This window comes from Folsomia candida, unplaced genomic scaffold (genome assembly GCF_002217175.1).
Source record: "Folsomia candida strain VU population unplaced genomic scaffold, ASM221717v1 Fcan01_Sc003, whole genome shotgun sequence".
NCBI classification, from domain to species: Eukaryota; Metazoa; Arthropoda; class Collembola; order Entomobryomorpha; family Isotomidae; genus Folsomia; species Folsomia candida.
The window spans coordinates 709,910-724,820 of NW_019091195.1; the positions used below are offsets into that span (position 1 = coordinate 709,910).

The 14,911-nt window shown below is 35.8% G+C and overlaps 4 protein-coding genes across 6 annotated transcripts; 2 read left to right on the forward strand and 2 right to left on the reverse strand.

Moving 5' to 3' along the window:
• Nucleotides 1-541: 541 nt before the first annotated feature.
• On the reverse strand, nucleotides 542-2,646 carry LOC110847745. Of its 3 annotated transcripts, none has more exons than XM_022094743.2 (9): nucleotides 2,454-2,646; nucleotides 2,239-2,364; nucleotides 1,976-2,164; nucleotides 1,800-1,882; nucleotides 1,606-1,738; nucleotides 1,278-1,330; nucleotides 1,079-1,215; nucleotides 859-1,019; nucleotides 542-746 (listed from the first exon to the last, which is right to left on the reverse strand). In XM_022094743.2, exons 1-9 carry the CDS (start codon nucleotides 2,581-2,583, stop codon nucleotides 622-624), a joined length of 1,137 nt encoding a protein of 378 aa, XP_021950435.2. In that variant the 5' UTR covers nucleotides 2,584-2,646; the 3' UTR covers nucleotides 542-621. The 3 variants fall into 3 exon arrangements, with proteins under 3 accessions (XP_021950435.2, XP_035705277.1, XP_035705276.1); XM_035849384.1 differs by having other exon boundaries at nucleotides 1,976-2,139; nucleotides 2,239-2,360; nucleotides 2,454-2,587; XM_035849383.1 differs by having other exon boundaries at nucleotides 1,976-2,178; nucleotides 2,239-2,360; nucleotides 2,454-2,587.
• LOC110846091 (lysoplasmalogenase) lies at nucleotides 2,639-4,828 on the forward strand. The gene is made up of 7 exons (XM_022092721.2): nucleotides 2,639-3,568; nucleotides 3,656-3,810; nucleotides 3,887-4,001; nucleotides 4,074-4,152; nucleotides 4,237-4,297; nucleotides 4,412-4,469; nucleotides 4,534-4,828. Exons 1-7 carry the CDS (start codon nucleotides 3,527-3,529, stop codon nucleotides 4,792-4,794), a joined length of 771 nt encoding a protein of 256 aa, XP_021948413.1. The 5' UTR covers nucleotides 2,639-3,526; the 3' UTR covers nucleotides 4,795-4,828.
• Nucleotides 4,802-7,353, reverse strand: LOC110846090. The gene is made up of 7 exons (XM_022092720.2): nucleotides 6,838-7,353; nucleotides 6,612-6,770; nucleotides 6,388-6,547; nucleotides 6,027-6,304; nucleotides 5,660-5,947; nucleotides 5,299-5,572; nucleotides 4,802-5,223 (listed from the first exon to the last, which is right to left on the reverse strand). Exons 1-7 carry the CDS (start codon nucleotides 7,150-7,152, stop codon nucleotides 5,081-5,083), a joined length of 1,617 nt encoding a protein of 538 aa, XP_021948412.2. The 5' UTR covers nucleotides 7,153-7,353; the 3' UTR covers nucleotides 4,802-5,080.
• Nucleotides 7,354-9,099: 1,746 nt separating this feature from the next.
• On the forward strand, nucleotides 9,100-12,116 carry LOC118435148 (PHD finger protein 14-like). The gene is made up of 2 exons (XM_035850608.1): nucleotides 9,100-9,851; nucleotides 10,777-12,116. Exons 1-2 carry the CDS (start codon nucleotides 9,656-9,658, stop codon nucleotides 11,892-11,894), a joined length of 1,314 nt encoding a protein of 437 aa, XP_035706501.1. The 5' UTR covers nucleotides 9,100-9,655; the 3' UTR covers nucleotides 11,895-12,116.
• The last annotated feature ends 2,795 nt before the right edge of the window (nucleotides 12,117-14,911 follow it).

Sequence of the window (14,911 nt, forward strand, 5' to 3'; positions counted from 1 at the left end):
CAATGCCTCTGTACTTATTTTTTCCATCTATTTCTGTCCTTATCGTAGCCGTGATTGAGCTAATTTTACCCATGATTATTTCTGTGCATGAAAACGGGGTGGAAGTTTGGAGAAACTGGAACTCTAATTTGTATCGGAGTAGAGATTTCAGATACTTGAAGAGAAAGTTGAAAGCAGTTCGAATTTTTGGGATTGATGGAGGATTATTTGGATTTAAATTTTTTACCTGCACAAAAAGTATGAAGGGATCGTATTATAGTGCAATCTTAAATTATACAATTACCGCCCTCTTGTCTGTTAAAGTTTAGTTTAGATGCTGTGTGGGTATAAAATTGATTATGCAAATCGTGCACACCGTAAATAATTACAATACATAGATTCATATAAAATATTTTTCACAATATTCCTGATGATGTAAGTTTTAGCTTAGCGAAGTCTTAGGATTAGTTTATCGAAAGCTTAAGTAGCTTGAATATGTAAATGAATATTATTTGAATAATGAAATCAGAAAATCTTCAGAAAATTATTCGATAAACTATAATTCATATAAAATTAATAATTTTATATTATTATTTTACATTATCTGTTAATTACCAAATATAAATTAACTTTATATTCGAGTTAATTAAAATAATCACTATCTTCGGCTCCTGGCTTGATACTGATTGGATTTAGACTTACATCAATTCCTAAAATTCGTCCCACCATTCGTGCAATAACTTGGTTTTGACTGCCAAGTCTTGTCCCTGTAAAATATTTGATGCATAATTTATGCAACATAAATTAATTTATAGCATCCTTAATTCGTTCTATACTAATAAAAATACACTCTACTTTCCAAATTCAAACACTTCTAACCATAAAGTGGCCCCGTATATCCGTACAAATCCCAGCAGTGGAATAGCGTGATCGCATCCAGTGGGGATTGTCTCACTTGAGGGAACAAAACGATAAAATTGTTTGAGTCAGCCATCTCCATGTATCCAGAACACTTTAGATAGTCCATCCCGTCATTTTGTCTGGATGCAACAAGTTTCAGATAGAATTCAACAAAGTGAAAAGAGTAGAATAATCTCACATTGAATGTCGACAACCATGGAATGCAATGTGCAAAGTGCACAGGGACGAATTTACACGACACTGCGGAGGTGTATAAAGGACGGCGTCTGGCAACAGGGACGCAGTTCTCAATGTCAGCGGCGACATAAACTCGGACTTGAGAAATAATTGTTATGTAATAAATAGGATTCAGTTATTTAGCAGATATTAATTTTTACTTGGTCAGCGAAAGTAAGACCGTCCTTGTTGTACTTGGGGCGACAAGTCGTAGCTGTCAGGAAATACTTTAAAGTAAATTGTTGTGCCCAAGTATGAATTAATTTAGTACTAGTGTAGAAGCCCGTCAATTGACGTGCAAAATAGGCCCGTCGATAAGCCCGTTACCCCTACGTTAGTGAAGTTACCCTCTCGGAGAGGCCCTCTTCTGTTCTCTCGCAGAGTGGAGAGAGAAGAGGAGAGGCTAACTTCTCAAATAAGCCACCGACCCAGCAGCGATACACTCGCCTGCTTTATATAGTTTAGATTAATTTGTATATATGTACGTACTTGTCGGTTCCACCAGATTTCCTCCATATAAATAGTTCAGTCCATCATATATCGCAGAAAAATCGCACTTACTGCACCCTGTGCCTGGGTTGGATGGTATTCCACCGCACGAAATGCCACAAGTTTTTGTGGGCTATGTGTAAATGATAAGTATTTGGTACAAAGTACGTTAAAAATTAATTTCTAATTTTTACCAAAGAATGGGCAGCGTTGTAACACTTGAATCTGACATTATCGCTAAAATTGTCGAAAAATTCAAACACTTTGACACCACTGTCTAAAAGAAGGTGCAAATTTTGTAGTGAAACTAGATTGTGATCTTAATATATATTTATGTATGTAGTTTGATTTAGTTAGGTGTACATGTTACCAAAATGTATGACTGGATCTGCATTTCCGTGAAAAATGTAGTGTCGTTTATGCCTCATATGATCTAATGGCTCGATAAGATTTGCATTGGCGAAAAGATGTGCTAATCGAATTGAATCGGTCGAGTTCCCCCAGCCACGTAGACATGGGATAAGAGTGACCAAGCTGCCCCCACCACAAAGAAAGTGGACTAGAATTATATATCTACAATTATATCGTTGTGTGTATTTATATATATGCATAATAAGTAAATACTTCACTCACTGGATGAGAAAAGTGCAATTCCATCCGAATTTGCGGCATAATAAGACAAGTAGAAATGTGTCGCTGCCGCTGCCCCAGACGAATGTCCACTGACCGTGAATGAGTCGGTTTTTAATGGAATTCTAGCTAGAGTAAGATTAAATCGACAGTTGCGTCGTTATACAGAAGTACTCACCAAATAAATTATCTGCCGAAAGTACTATCGGTATACTCACTTAATTGGTATTTGGGTAGGCGATGCTTGTCTCTGTATGTGGGACGAATTTGGAATTGACCACAAGTAAAAGTTATCAATAGAAAAATAAAGATCAAGAAAATCGAGCAGAATTGCATTTCAAATCTCATAATTGCTGACAAAAAAATGCAATGATTTTAATGGAAAGGTGTTGGTTTGCAATGTGCATATGACTGTACCGCATCAAAAAAATATGGCCATCTAACAAATAGCGGTTCTGTTCCTTAATTTGTGAAAGTGTTATGCTAATGGGAACCTTTATATTTGTCATCCTGACTATTAGAATATTTAGAAATTAAGCTTATAATCTGTAGCAATATGTATCTATGTACATGACAATAATAGCTTTCATAAATGCAATACGAACAACAAGTCGATTTAATATACACAGTTCGTGTTGACTGAATAATTTATAAGATGCAATATGCAATGCACTGCACCCGACTAATTCTGTTGCCATATAAGTAAAATTACCCTGGACGTTTGTCTGCTTCAGATGTACATAGGTGACATTTCTGAAGTAAATGGAACAATAGATTGTAGGATGCATCAACTGGCCTGGACAACATACTTTTAAGGTATCATTGGGGATTTTAATAGCACAGTGACTCATAGTGTTATATAAATTGCAACGAGTAGAATAAGTACTTAATCATAGCATGCATATTATAGTATTGCATAAAATATTGGCATACTTGAGAGTGGTTGTACTTAGGTTATACTGAATTTGCAGAAATACTTATTTATAATGCTACATATTACGTAACAACACCAACAAAGTCAAATTAAGCAGCTGATTAAAAAAGAGGTTTTCCTATGTATGAATGTATGCATATTGAATCTTGAGTTCAGTCTCTATGTACATCATATAATTTATCTAATCTCTGTTAAATTTAATTAAGCATGATTTGGCTTTTGCCTATCATGAATTTTTTATTGATGTGTAAAAGTGAAGTGATTCCTGTTGAGCGAGGTGAATTGGACGTGTGACAGTTCATTTGGATCGGTTTAATAACTTATTTGCTTAGTAAAAAAAATTAACAATTACCAAGTATGTCATCCAAGTGCGGAAGTGGGTGTGTCATGTCCAGCATGGTAGGTCAATTGTTGTGACAAAGTATTTTTGTATTATGGTTGGAGTGTGGTTTATAAAATGTAAATATTTCACCCTTATTGGGACAGATGAAGCTTGTCCCATTCTTAGGAACGATTGGATTGTACTTCACCCTTTTCATCCCAGAGCACATACCCTCAGTTTGGTCGACGGTGGTGAAATGTTTGCCCATTCTGAGTTTAGCTTTGTTTGTCAAGCTTCACAAAACTGCAGATAAGCGAAAGTATGTATTCCATTCCTTAAGTATGAAAAATTTTAAAATGTGACGCAGGAAGTGAGATTTCTACCTCAACGTTTAGATCCACCTTTAATCAGACGATATTTTTTGGGTTACTTTTTTCCTGCTTGGGCGATGCATGTTTAGTATGGCCGGAATATTTCCTTCATGGCGTGATTGCCTTTGGAGCAGCGCAGGTATTTTCATACAACAGGGGTCAAAGGTATTAACTATTAATGTGTAATGGGACATTTCATGCTTGAACTCAGATTTTGTTCATCCGAGCATTCGGACTAGCCCCGTTGCATCGTGGGTTGGGAACCGTATTTCTCTTTATTGTTGGAGTTGGTAAGGAACAAAATTTGCAAAATATTATTCTTGACACAAATTTTGTGTGCATATTCGCATTTTATTTAATATTCTGCTATCCAGTTTTGTTTCTGATACGACCTGGCGTCATGGCTCAACCACTCCCACTTGCCACAGCAGTCAGGTTAGAGGAAAATTTAGTCCACTTATTTATTTAATACCCATTAATTATTTGCGAGCTGAAAACAAAATTAATGTAAATTTCCAATTAATTTAAGTCATAATTTTTTTATTTCAGTTTATATTCTCCGCTTTTACTGGGTCGCGTTTGGTTGGCTGGGTCAATATTTGTGAAGGTATAGGGGCGATTAAATGGTGATTAAGTAATGATGGCTTTTTGACGTTATGACTGACTTGCAGGAGGGATGTTCTGGCTGGATTAACTTTTGGGGATTTATTGCCCCATTGTCGTTCATGGTGTCGGATTCTGTCCTCTCTATAAACAAGTTTTACAGCACGATTCCTTATCATCAAGAGATAGTTATGGTGACCTATTATGCAGCTCAGTTCGCTGTGGCACTCACAATATTGGGCGAACTTGGGAACAAGAATGCTAATGCATCTTCGTCATCGACGCCAAAAAATAAAAATAAAAGCAGTGGGAATAAGAAAAAAGCTTGAAGTTAAATGGAAATAAATCAAGTTTTGAGCTTTATTGGGGGGATTCATCTAGTAAGAATATTGATTTTTAAAAGCTTTTGTGTCATAAGACCAGAAAAAAGAACAAGTTGTTCTCAGGTTCATTATTTTAAAACTTTCACGTTATTCATTTTTCGATTTTTTAACAATTACGGGAAATAATTTTCTTAACGAAATCATGGCTCGATGCCAAATTCTGAGCATAACGACATATATTTAAATTGAAATATACAACGAACCTACATAAAAAAATATCTGAAGATATACTTTAAATCCAAGACAAAACAGTACTTAGAAATTTAGAAAAGTTCAACGATTTCTTATGTCTGATATAAATTTTGAGCAATTTGTTCCTTTTCTTCAGTTTCCGTGCCGTTGAGTTTAGAGTATTATTAGAAATTCTTGCGTTTCCTGCATATGTATATCGACATAATGCAATTATGGGTAAGTTCAATATGTGATATATATTAAATAATTAACTATCACCTTTTTTTAAAAGTGGTGCAAGGCTTCCCATTTCTTCATAAAAATATGGCATCATGTCAAAATCTTTACCCAATTTGATTTCACTTGTTGGTTGGGGCACGTCTTGGTTTAAATCCAGCAGTGATTTCAGACTTACTAAAATAGGATTTTTTCCCATTGTCTCATCCGGCTCTGGATTATTATAATTGATGGAGATATTTGGGTTTAAGAATACTCCGCCGAAGGAGATGTCAAGATTTTGAATCATTGGATGTGCGTCAAATGGAATCCCGTTCTATTTTATCACGCACAAAATATGTTCATTTATAAAATGACTCTTCATATGTATATAAAAATCAACAAATATACAGTTGCTACCCACGTCTTCAAAACCAATGATTACATTTTTTACTGAATCAACTTCACGTTGCGCCCAACCGTTGCAACATAATTTTTTCATTTTGTTCAGAGCGTTGGTATCCATATCCAATAATGGTGGGATAAGTAACTTAACTTTAGTGTCCAAGACGTTGTACCGTTTTGAAATTGTATTAACTATATATTTGTCCGTTTCACGGTGAATATCTCGAATTTGTTGTAGCATTCTATCCTTTTCGCCAGACAGTAGATGATGTTCCTTGTATTGCAGCCCACATTGAGTTAAAATTCTCTGAGAAATGAGTCCAAAACTAGTTATTTGAAGGGAATTACATAATTTTTGACTTGCTCGTAAGATGCAAATTATTTACTTTCCACTCATTTTGAACCATATTTTCTCGTCGACCAGGATGCATGTGTTTCCATTGCTGCCGGAACTGCATTAAATAGATTACAATGTCTTCTTCAGTCCTCTTAATGTAGTTGGCATGACGTGGAATCATATCTTCGAAGGGAAGATTATCCAAGTACATTTGGAGAGAATTTTTCCTCTCCTCCAAATATATGCGCTCCCATTGGAGTTGATTAAATGTGGCAATCAGTTTTGTTATCTCTAGCAATCGGGAGGTAACGTTGATTAAAGGGGGTTCTGTAAATTAAATTATATGGTTTCTTAACATTGCGCAAAAAATTGTGCTTCTTATTTATTTGCAGTTTTGCATAAATACATACCAGCATTAAAAATTTCTAATGATTTTGCATTCTTGACTAGTATAAGAAATTGTGGAAAACCGTCCTCGGTGGGTTGCCTTGTTTCCAGAGCTAATGTCGTATCTACATCGCCAAAATTGAACTTTATATAGGAATCATTCGTCTTATAGGTGAGATGAATCTACAAAACGTACAGTAATGTTGGTAAATGCAGTATTGGCTCGATTATGAAAATTAAGTATTACAGTTCCAGATAAAATTTTTGTGCGTAAAATATTGTCGCGTTCATCCTCATGGTTTTGTCCCCGGTGTACAACCCCAAATTGGTTTGTCACATATTTTTGTAGAAATTGTTTAGTGAGTGAATGAGCACACAGCATTGTTTTCAAGAAACCGTCATGGTCCTGAGAGACAAAATTTGATATTAATTTCCATGAAATAGTTTAGTACAAAATTATCTTTAGAACCTGCCTTGATAGCACTTGGTATAAATTTACAATAATTTGGTTGCGCTTCTTCTTGTATGGCTAGTATTAAAATTCTTATGCAATTTTGAAATATAAATTTGATATCGGTTTTACAAAAACGCGCTTTATCGTTTTCATCTGCTGGTTCCAAACGAAGAAATATATTTCCAGACTTTTGATCAACCCAAAATCCATGACAGGCTGAGAACAAATCACTTGCGGGTGTGGTGTCAAAGTCAAAGTCTAAATTGGTGGGGTCTTCAATGGATGAAAGCAAGTCAAACTCGTGACACAAAAGGACACCTGGTTCGATATCCATTTTCCGTCAGTAATTAACAAATAAAACTACAAATTTTCTTAATGAAATAAACCTGCTGATATAAGACAACTTGCTATATAAATGCATGCATGACAGTGTCATACTTTAGCTCTGGAAACCAAGGACATGAAGCAATACCTCGGCTGGATTAGACGTGAGTTGATGTGATGAGTGATGTAAAAATAAATATGATTGCGCATCAGTATTCTTTGTTTAAAATGGCTCATTCTAAAGATGAACTTTGCACCTGCAACAATGCGCAAGAGTTTTTCATGACATACAGTATGTCACTTTATTGTAGATGCAACGCATGCATGCATTATATGAATTACAAATACTTCACAACGGGTTAATATTTCAAATTCGTTTTTGGACCAATTATTAGCAATATTTCATACTACATTTGTGAAAAATTTCAAATGAATTGGGCTAAAACTGATGAAGTTATAGATATTTAAATATCAAAAAGGTGCAAATTGCACGCCACAAAATTGTAGATACAGATGAATAGCCCATTCAATATGTTGCCGGCCTACTTTCAGCGGCAACACCGGCTTGAATTCGTCTTAACCTCGAATCTACCAATCAGTCAGTGACCCTTTGGTCGATCTTACACCACTCTTTCGTGACTTTGGTTTTCGGGGAAGCTGCATTTGTCGGTTTCCGTTCTGCCACAGGAAGCTTCAGGGTCCCCCATAAATGCTAGATCGGAATGAGGTCAGGGGATTGAAAAACCCAACCCAACACCTTTATTCCATTACCCTCGAAGCATTTCGAGAAGATTTTTTAAATATTTGTATACTACTCACCATGTTGGAAGAAAAATCGCTGACCAACTTCCGCTTTTGTTTGAAAACGACAAAGATTTATTTTTAGCAAATCAAGATTAGCCGTGTTTGTCATGATGTCAACGACACATTTCAATGTTACTATCCCGTTTTAACGGAAACTGCCTCAAACCATTGCATTCCGGCAAGAATTCGAAAGTTTCACACCGCATACTAAATGTGCCCACAGCCAAAATTTCCTTGACACCTCTATTTTTAACAATTATCCCCATAAATCAATTGTTCGCACTTTCGTCTTGCTTCTACCACACTCTGGTCACTCCATCTGAACCAGAGAGTTGAATTTCGGCCTCATCCAGGAAGCAAAATTTTTTCCTGTCACAAGCGGACATCCTGAGTTTTGCCTTACTAAATCTAAAGATTACTTGGGGCTTCTCATTCAAAACTATGGTGTTTATTTTGCCAAATTTCCCGATAATTCAGCTAATATCTGCCTATTTATAATAGATTATAGGTGGACATCAGTGCAAAGGTCACTTTGAACACGTCTCGCAATTTTTAGCGTGAACAGAGGAGGACCATGCTCACCGTTCTTATAATTTCGGTGTCATCACATGGTGATATACTGCGGTTTTGACCCCGCTCGTGAAGGTTCACAAGAGTTTCGATCCATTTTCATTTTTTGGACAATATTTTGTGAAATTTCATGTTTTCCGAAAAATTTCCCACAGCTTAACCCTTTTTTATAACTCGCGACATTTTCCGCCCGAAATTCTAGATTGACCTCGTTGCTATGTACCATTTTAGAATATAATTTCTACGAAATATTTTCCATTGGCAATACAAACGAATGTTCTTACCCAAAATAAACATTCCCGAACAAAATTTGTATGTAAACTGAAAGACTGGGTCGTTATCGTAATTAAACTCAGCTGCATCTACAATTTTGTGGCGTGCAATTTGCAACTTTTTGACATTTAAATATCTACTACTTCATCAGTTTTATCCCAATTCATTTGAAATTTTGCACACATGTAGTATGAAATATTGCTAATAATTGGTCTAAAAACGAATTTGAAATATTATCCCGTTGTGAAGTATTTGTGATTTATATAATGCATGCATGCCTTGCATCTACAATAAAGTGACATACTGTAAGTAAACGTAATAAGTTTCATTATAAGTAAGTAAAAACATAATTTACATAGATTCATATATAGTTTATTGATTGTTTATTTGCTACATTTTAATCCAATCCATTTTGTTGAGGCAGCACCAGTAAGGAGGTAAACCATGGCCTTCAATGAGACTGCATGCAAGTTGTATATGCACTTTTTTTGTTACGCAATGTTTGTATACATACAATTTGATCAGCTTACTTTAGTTTAAATTATTTTGCGTGTTGTACGAGATGGCATTCGTTTTTTTTAGTATTATGTATGCTGCACCTATTTCTGAACTCACTTTCATATCTTCAAAACCATATCCAAGGTTAGTTCTATTAGATAACTGATATATTTGGACTGAGCATATACATAGATATGCATTTATGTATGATAAAAGATATCGTTTTGTGCGATAACGGTACATATTTAGTTTCAACTAAATAATATTAAGAGCACACTTCACCAAAATACTTTTAGGCATAAAATATTAAGAAACAGATTTAACTCCGATTTCAAATACAATTACGAGATCAATAAATATTCAGAATTATGGAAAACAGTCGCCACAATAATAATCCGCACCCCACCTCATCTAACACAAGAGATGGAAAGTTGATTAGCAGGCTAAATTCTCACGATACAGAAATCGCAGAATTGCGACTAGAAATGGAACAATTGATTCAAAGGTATCGGAACCTGGAAAGATGGAAGGAAGAAGTTTGTCGCTGGGTGGAACAAGACTTTGGTTAGTACATGTACATATTTGTAAATGTGAAGCTTTGCATTTTTAGCCCGAACCAGGGCTTATGTAATTGTCATGCCCGTCCGTCTGTCCGTCCGTCTGTCTTTGGATTACTCTCGAGCGAGTTGACCGATTTTTACCAAATTTGGTACAGACATGTATCTGGGCAATGCAACGACCGAGTTCGAAGATGGGTTCGATCAGAAAAGTTTTGGACCGGTGGGGGTCATCGGAGTGGGTGGGGTATTATGCACCAAAGTTGCAAAATTGTCGTAGAAAGCTCAAATTTGGTACAGAGGTTGCTAATGGCTCCTAATGAAAGAATATGAAGTGAAATTGGAAAATTTGTCAACCAGAGGTACCCGAGGGGGTGACCCATACCGATTTTTCAAAATCATCCAATCGAGCTGAAATTTGATATAAAGGCTGCTTATGGCCCCTAATAGAAGAATATGAAGTGAAATTGATAAAATTTTCATATTCCGGGACCCGTTGGGGTGACCCATACCGATTTTCAGAACTTGTCGCATAAAAGCTGAAATTCGGAACGGTGATACTTAATGGCTTCTCATGAAATTATATGAAGTCAAAGACGAACAAAAACTCACCAGTGGGGCACTAAGGGGTACCCATACCGATTTCTAAAAGTTTATATATTTAGCTAAAATTTAGTGAGGAGTCAAAAAATAACTTAGGATTCGAATTTTGGAGGGTTAAACTTCGAAATTTTTATAGAAACAGCCTCCACTGTTCGTGGTATTTGGTACCAAGTAATACTTCCAACTGACGTTAGTTAATGCAAAAATTGGTGAAAAATAGTATAACATTCTGACAAACATGGGTTTACTAATCAATCCTGGTTCGGGCTGAGCAAAGCTGTACTGATAGGTTTAATAATTAGTGATTAGAAATTAATTTGTACTTTTAGGGGAAGACACGCTCTCACGACTTATAAATTTGGAGGACCCCTGTGTTAATGCTTATGATGACGAGGCTGCACGAAGCTCTGCAACAGATAACCATGATACTACACAGATGAACAGCCCCGAGACTGAGGAGATTGAAATTGAATATAAAAGTTTTAGTCAGTCACGTGATGTAACGGAAGGGCGTTCATCATCAACAGAAACTGTTGCTGCCCCAGAAACCCACAGTGGTAGAAGGCCACCCCCAAAAACCAGTACCCAAAATATGGTGCTCGAAACCTCTAATGAAATGACACCCACAATAAATCGACCCTCGAAGAAACGGCGGTTGGCCAGAGACACAAGTGTTGAAAGAAACGGAAATTCATCATCTGACCATGACGACGAAATTATTATTGATGACGAATCCCATGTGATAATGAAACAAGGTCCTGACTCCGAAGGCGTAATTAAGAAAGAATTGAATGCCGAACCACAACTTGACACCACGCCATGTTCCGTTTGTGGAAGTGTACTTGATGAGTATGGCAACATTATGGTCTATTGCGACAATCCCGAATGTGGAATTTGCGTACACAGTGTGTGTTACGGAATTCAGGATATTCCAGAAGATACGGAGAAATGGTCTTGGAAATGCAATCCATGTCGGGAAGGCTTAGACACTGCTAATTTAAAATGTCTATTTTGCATGAAACTAGGCGGAGCACTTAAACCGGTATCAAAACCACAACCCCAGCATATGAAGAAGAAAGGGAAATTGTTTAAGCTTGTGATGACTAAATGGGAAAAGTGTCCCTGGGCTCATTTATTATGCAAATGGTGGATAACAGAGGCAAGCTTAGGCGATGACAAGCTAATGGAACCCATCCATGTTGAAAAAATTCCGGAATTTCGATGGAACTTAACTTGTATGGTGTGTCACACGAAAAACGGTGTGGCGATAATGTGCTATGAAAAAGATTGTGATAGAGCTTTTCATCCAATGTGTGGATTCAAAGCGAGAGATAAGGTAAAAATGCGGATGGGATTAATGGACACGGAGACAGAATTTAGGGCGGTGTGCAAATCTCATAAAATCAAAGGAGGTAAAAAGCTACCGTCAGGAAAGTATATAATGTGACGATGTTTACTAATTATTTTGTACTGATTAAACTATGTACATATGGCTACATGTGTATGGAAAGGTTGGTACAAACAAATCTGAGAACCAGGATTGACAAAATCCATACTTTAAGATATTAAAGGTCAAAGATAGTTTAATTTTTATAAAGTTTGGCTTATTTACGAAAAAAATAAACATCAAAAGGAATTTTAATATCATACATACATATTTCATTTAAAGCACAAGTATTGATGAAAAAGTTTTGTATACAATATTTTTCTTATGCAATGGTAAATAAATTTTTTTATTATTTATGCAATTGAATATCTTATTAATTATTTGTTTTACTATTATGATTATGTATTAACCCTAGTCACTAGTACTATATGTACACATATACACATTTTAAAACCAGCTTTACATACATCATAAGCATACTTGATGACGTATATTTTAGATTTATGTACAATTTCCGAATAATACCAAAGTGAATAGCTATGTATTTATTTTCATAAAAATGTATTTCGTCGATGTATTTTGCATATTCAAAACGCTCCGCTTCACAAGAACTTTACGATTATCAAAAGATTAAACAGGTGCGTTCATATGTACAATGTCACAACCAAGACTGAGGCTATCAAATATAAAACACAATCATATTGTGTAATTTTTTCATGCCGATATTCCTACTTCAATAAACCTGTTATATGTACGTATTTTTTCCTCGTTTGTGTCAATTATAAAAATCACATTGTTTGTCAATTAGCTAACAAGAAGAAATCTTCAAATTTGGTTTGAACAATAAGAACACCCAAGATACTTACGTATGCATATGTTACTTACGTATATGACACACATGAGGTAAAAATAACATAAAACGTGTTACAAATAAATATCCAAATTAACTAATCCATATTCGATTTTGTACGTATGACGTCTAAAATAAAAAAACAGCAATGTGCTGACACCGAATAAAAAAACCTATCAATCGATCAATCAATGCTGACTAATTTATAAAATGGTTTAAAACCCGTGTCCGATGGACAATCTTCCTCAGAACTTTATTCGAAACCAAATTTTCCTTTACCAAATACCTCGCTATCATACCGCAAAACTTGCAAATTCCAATTTATTTAACCAAATAAATTTATTTCACCAAAAAGATCACCAATGTCTTGCTTTCTTAAAATATTCTGTGTAATTACTTATTTTTGTCACTGCCTCAAAAAACGGCATTCAAGCTCAGGAAACTGAGGAATGTCTCCCAATTCCGAAGGACTGCTCATTCTACACTCGCTGTCTCGAGGCAAACGTTCCATGCGGTCCGAATGGCTACAAATCGTGGATATGGCGACAAATTCTGTAACAAGTTTTTGGAGAATGTTTCAAAATTTACCTCAGAGGGACAAACCTGGTTGTTTAATACGATGACCTGTCTGCAAGATGTCCTCGTTCCGATTGCCAACAAAGAAGTTGTTGCGAATTGTAGTACGATTGAAACAACTGCATTCAATTCGCATCCGGTCTGCTATGTCAACTCTCCTCCGGGCGTTTGCTCTTTGCCAATTTCGGATAAAATTGAACTACTGAGAATAATTGGAATTTCGACGCAAGCATTGGAACAAGTAGTCCCTGTCATCGAGATGTGCAGCTCTTCGGACTTCCAGGACATTGTGGATGCATTAAAGATTTCTGACCTTGATTTGTACCTGAGAATCCTTCTAATTATCAGTGGCTAACCAGGTTCACTAATAATATCATAACTTTTGATTTGTTGACGGTCCATCCAAACAAATAACCATCTGTAGTATGCAGTAGAAATATATGCATATGAATTATTAGAAATCAAAAATCCTGACAAATTTTTATTCTACTATTGGACAATGTTACAATCTGAAAATAAACTGAGAAAAATGATAAGCATATACATACAAATATGAAGATGCGTTTATACTTCACACATCGGTAACTTCCACCAACATTATAATTTGACTATGGCGCAAGTTACCAAGGAGTGAAGCATATATAAACACGCCTAACCTTTCTCAAACTTCATCCTCGTACGAATAAATTCTACGCAGAATAAAGACCAAGAAATTCCAAAAGATATCATCAAAATTCCAAGAAGTGATATAATCTGGACCGTAAATCCTACAGGTTTTATAACATTATCCAGAAAACCTTTCTTAGTGTGATCCTTATTACTACCTGGCAACGTACTCTTATTCGAGAAATGCCAGTTATGATAAATTTCATAAATTCCCGAATGATACAATGATTGTATATTGTTTTCAAATAGCCTGAATAAACTCGGCTAAAACGTTGCAAAATCCATCCTGATTTCGCAGCATAAAATTTATCATCGCCTTTCATAAAAATAATTTTCGATTTCCCTTCCTTTTCCTTTCTTTCGTTAAACGCTTTCAAATATGTGTTGACTTTGGTGTTTTCCTCAATAAACGCTGTTTTATTACAGTTTGAAATAAAGTTCAGAAACCCGTCGATGTAGTCGGGATGATAACCTGCATTATTCGAATTAAGGCGATTATCCTTTAGTAAGAAGTGTGAAATCTGTGGCGAATGCATAAATTGGATCGTCCTATTGACAACTGTAAGGAGCGAATTTAATTCTACGCCAAACGGCGTAGCCCCAATTCCTTCAGTTGGGATCGTATTGTAACTTCCGTTAAATAATGGTGTCGTAATTGAAAAATTAACCAACTCTGTGATTTTCTTGTATTTCGAAACTATCACGGGATCCACCACAATTTCATCGCAGGTCAAAACCGCCTTGAATAAGGTGTTCATGAAAAAGATGTACATTAACCAACCTCCAAATAAAACATACGTAATGGACATTAGTATCGATGCGTTGTCATAATTACAACTTCTACACTTCAACTTGAAGTCTGGACCATTTTCAAGTAGTGCGAAAAAGTTTGTTTGTATAGCACTTGCAAAATGATGAAGAAAGTAATTACGCCTCGTATCCTTGTGTCGGAAACTTGCCGTGAGTGCCGTGATGACAAAAAGAC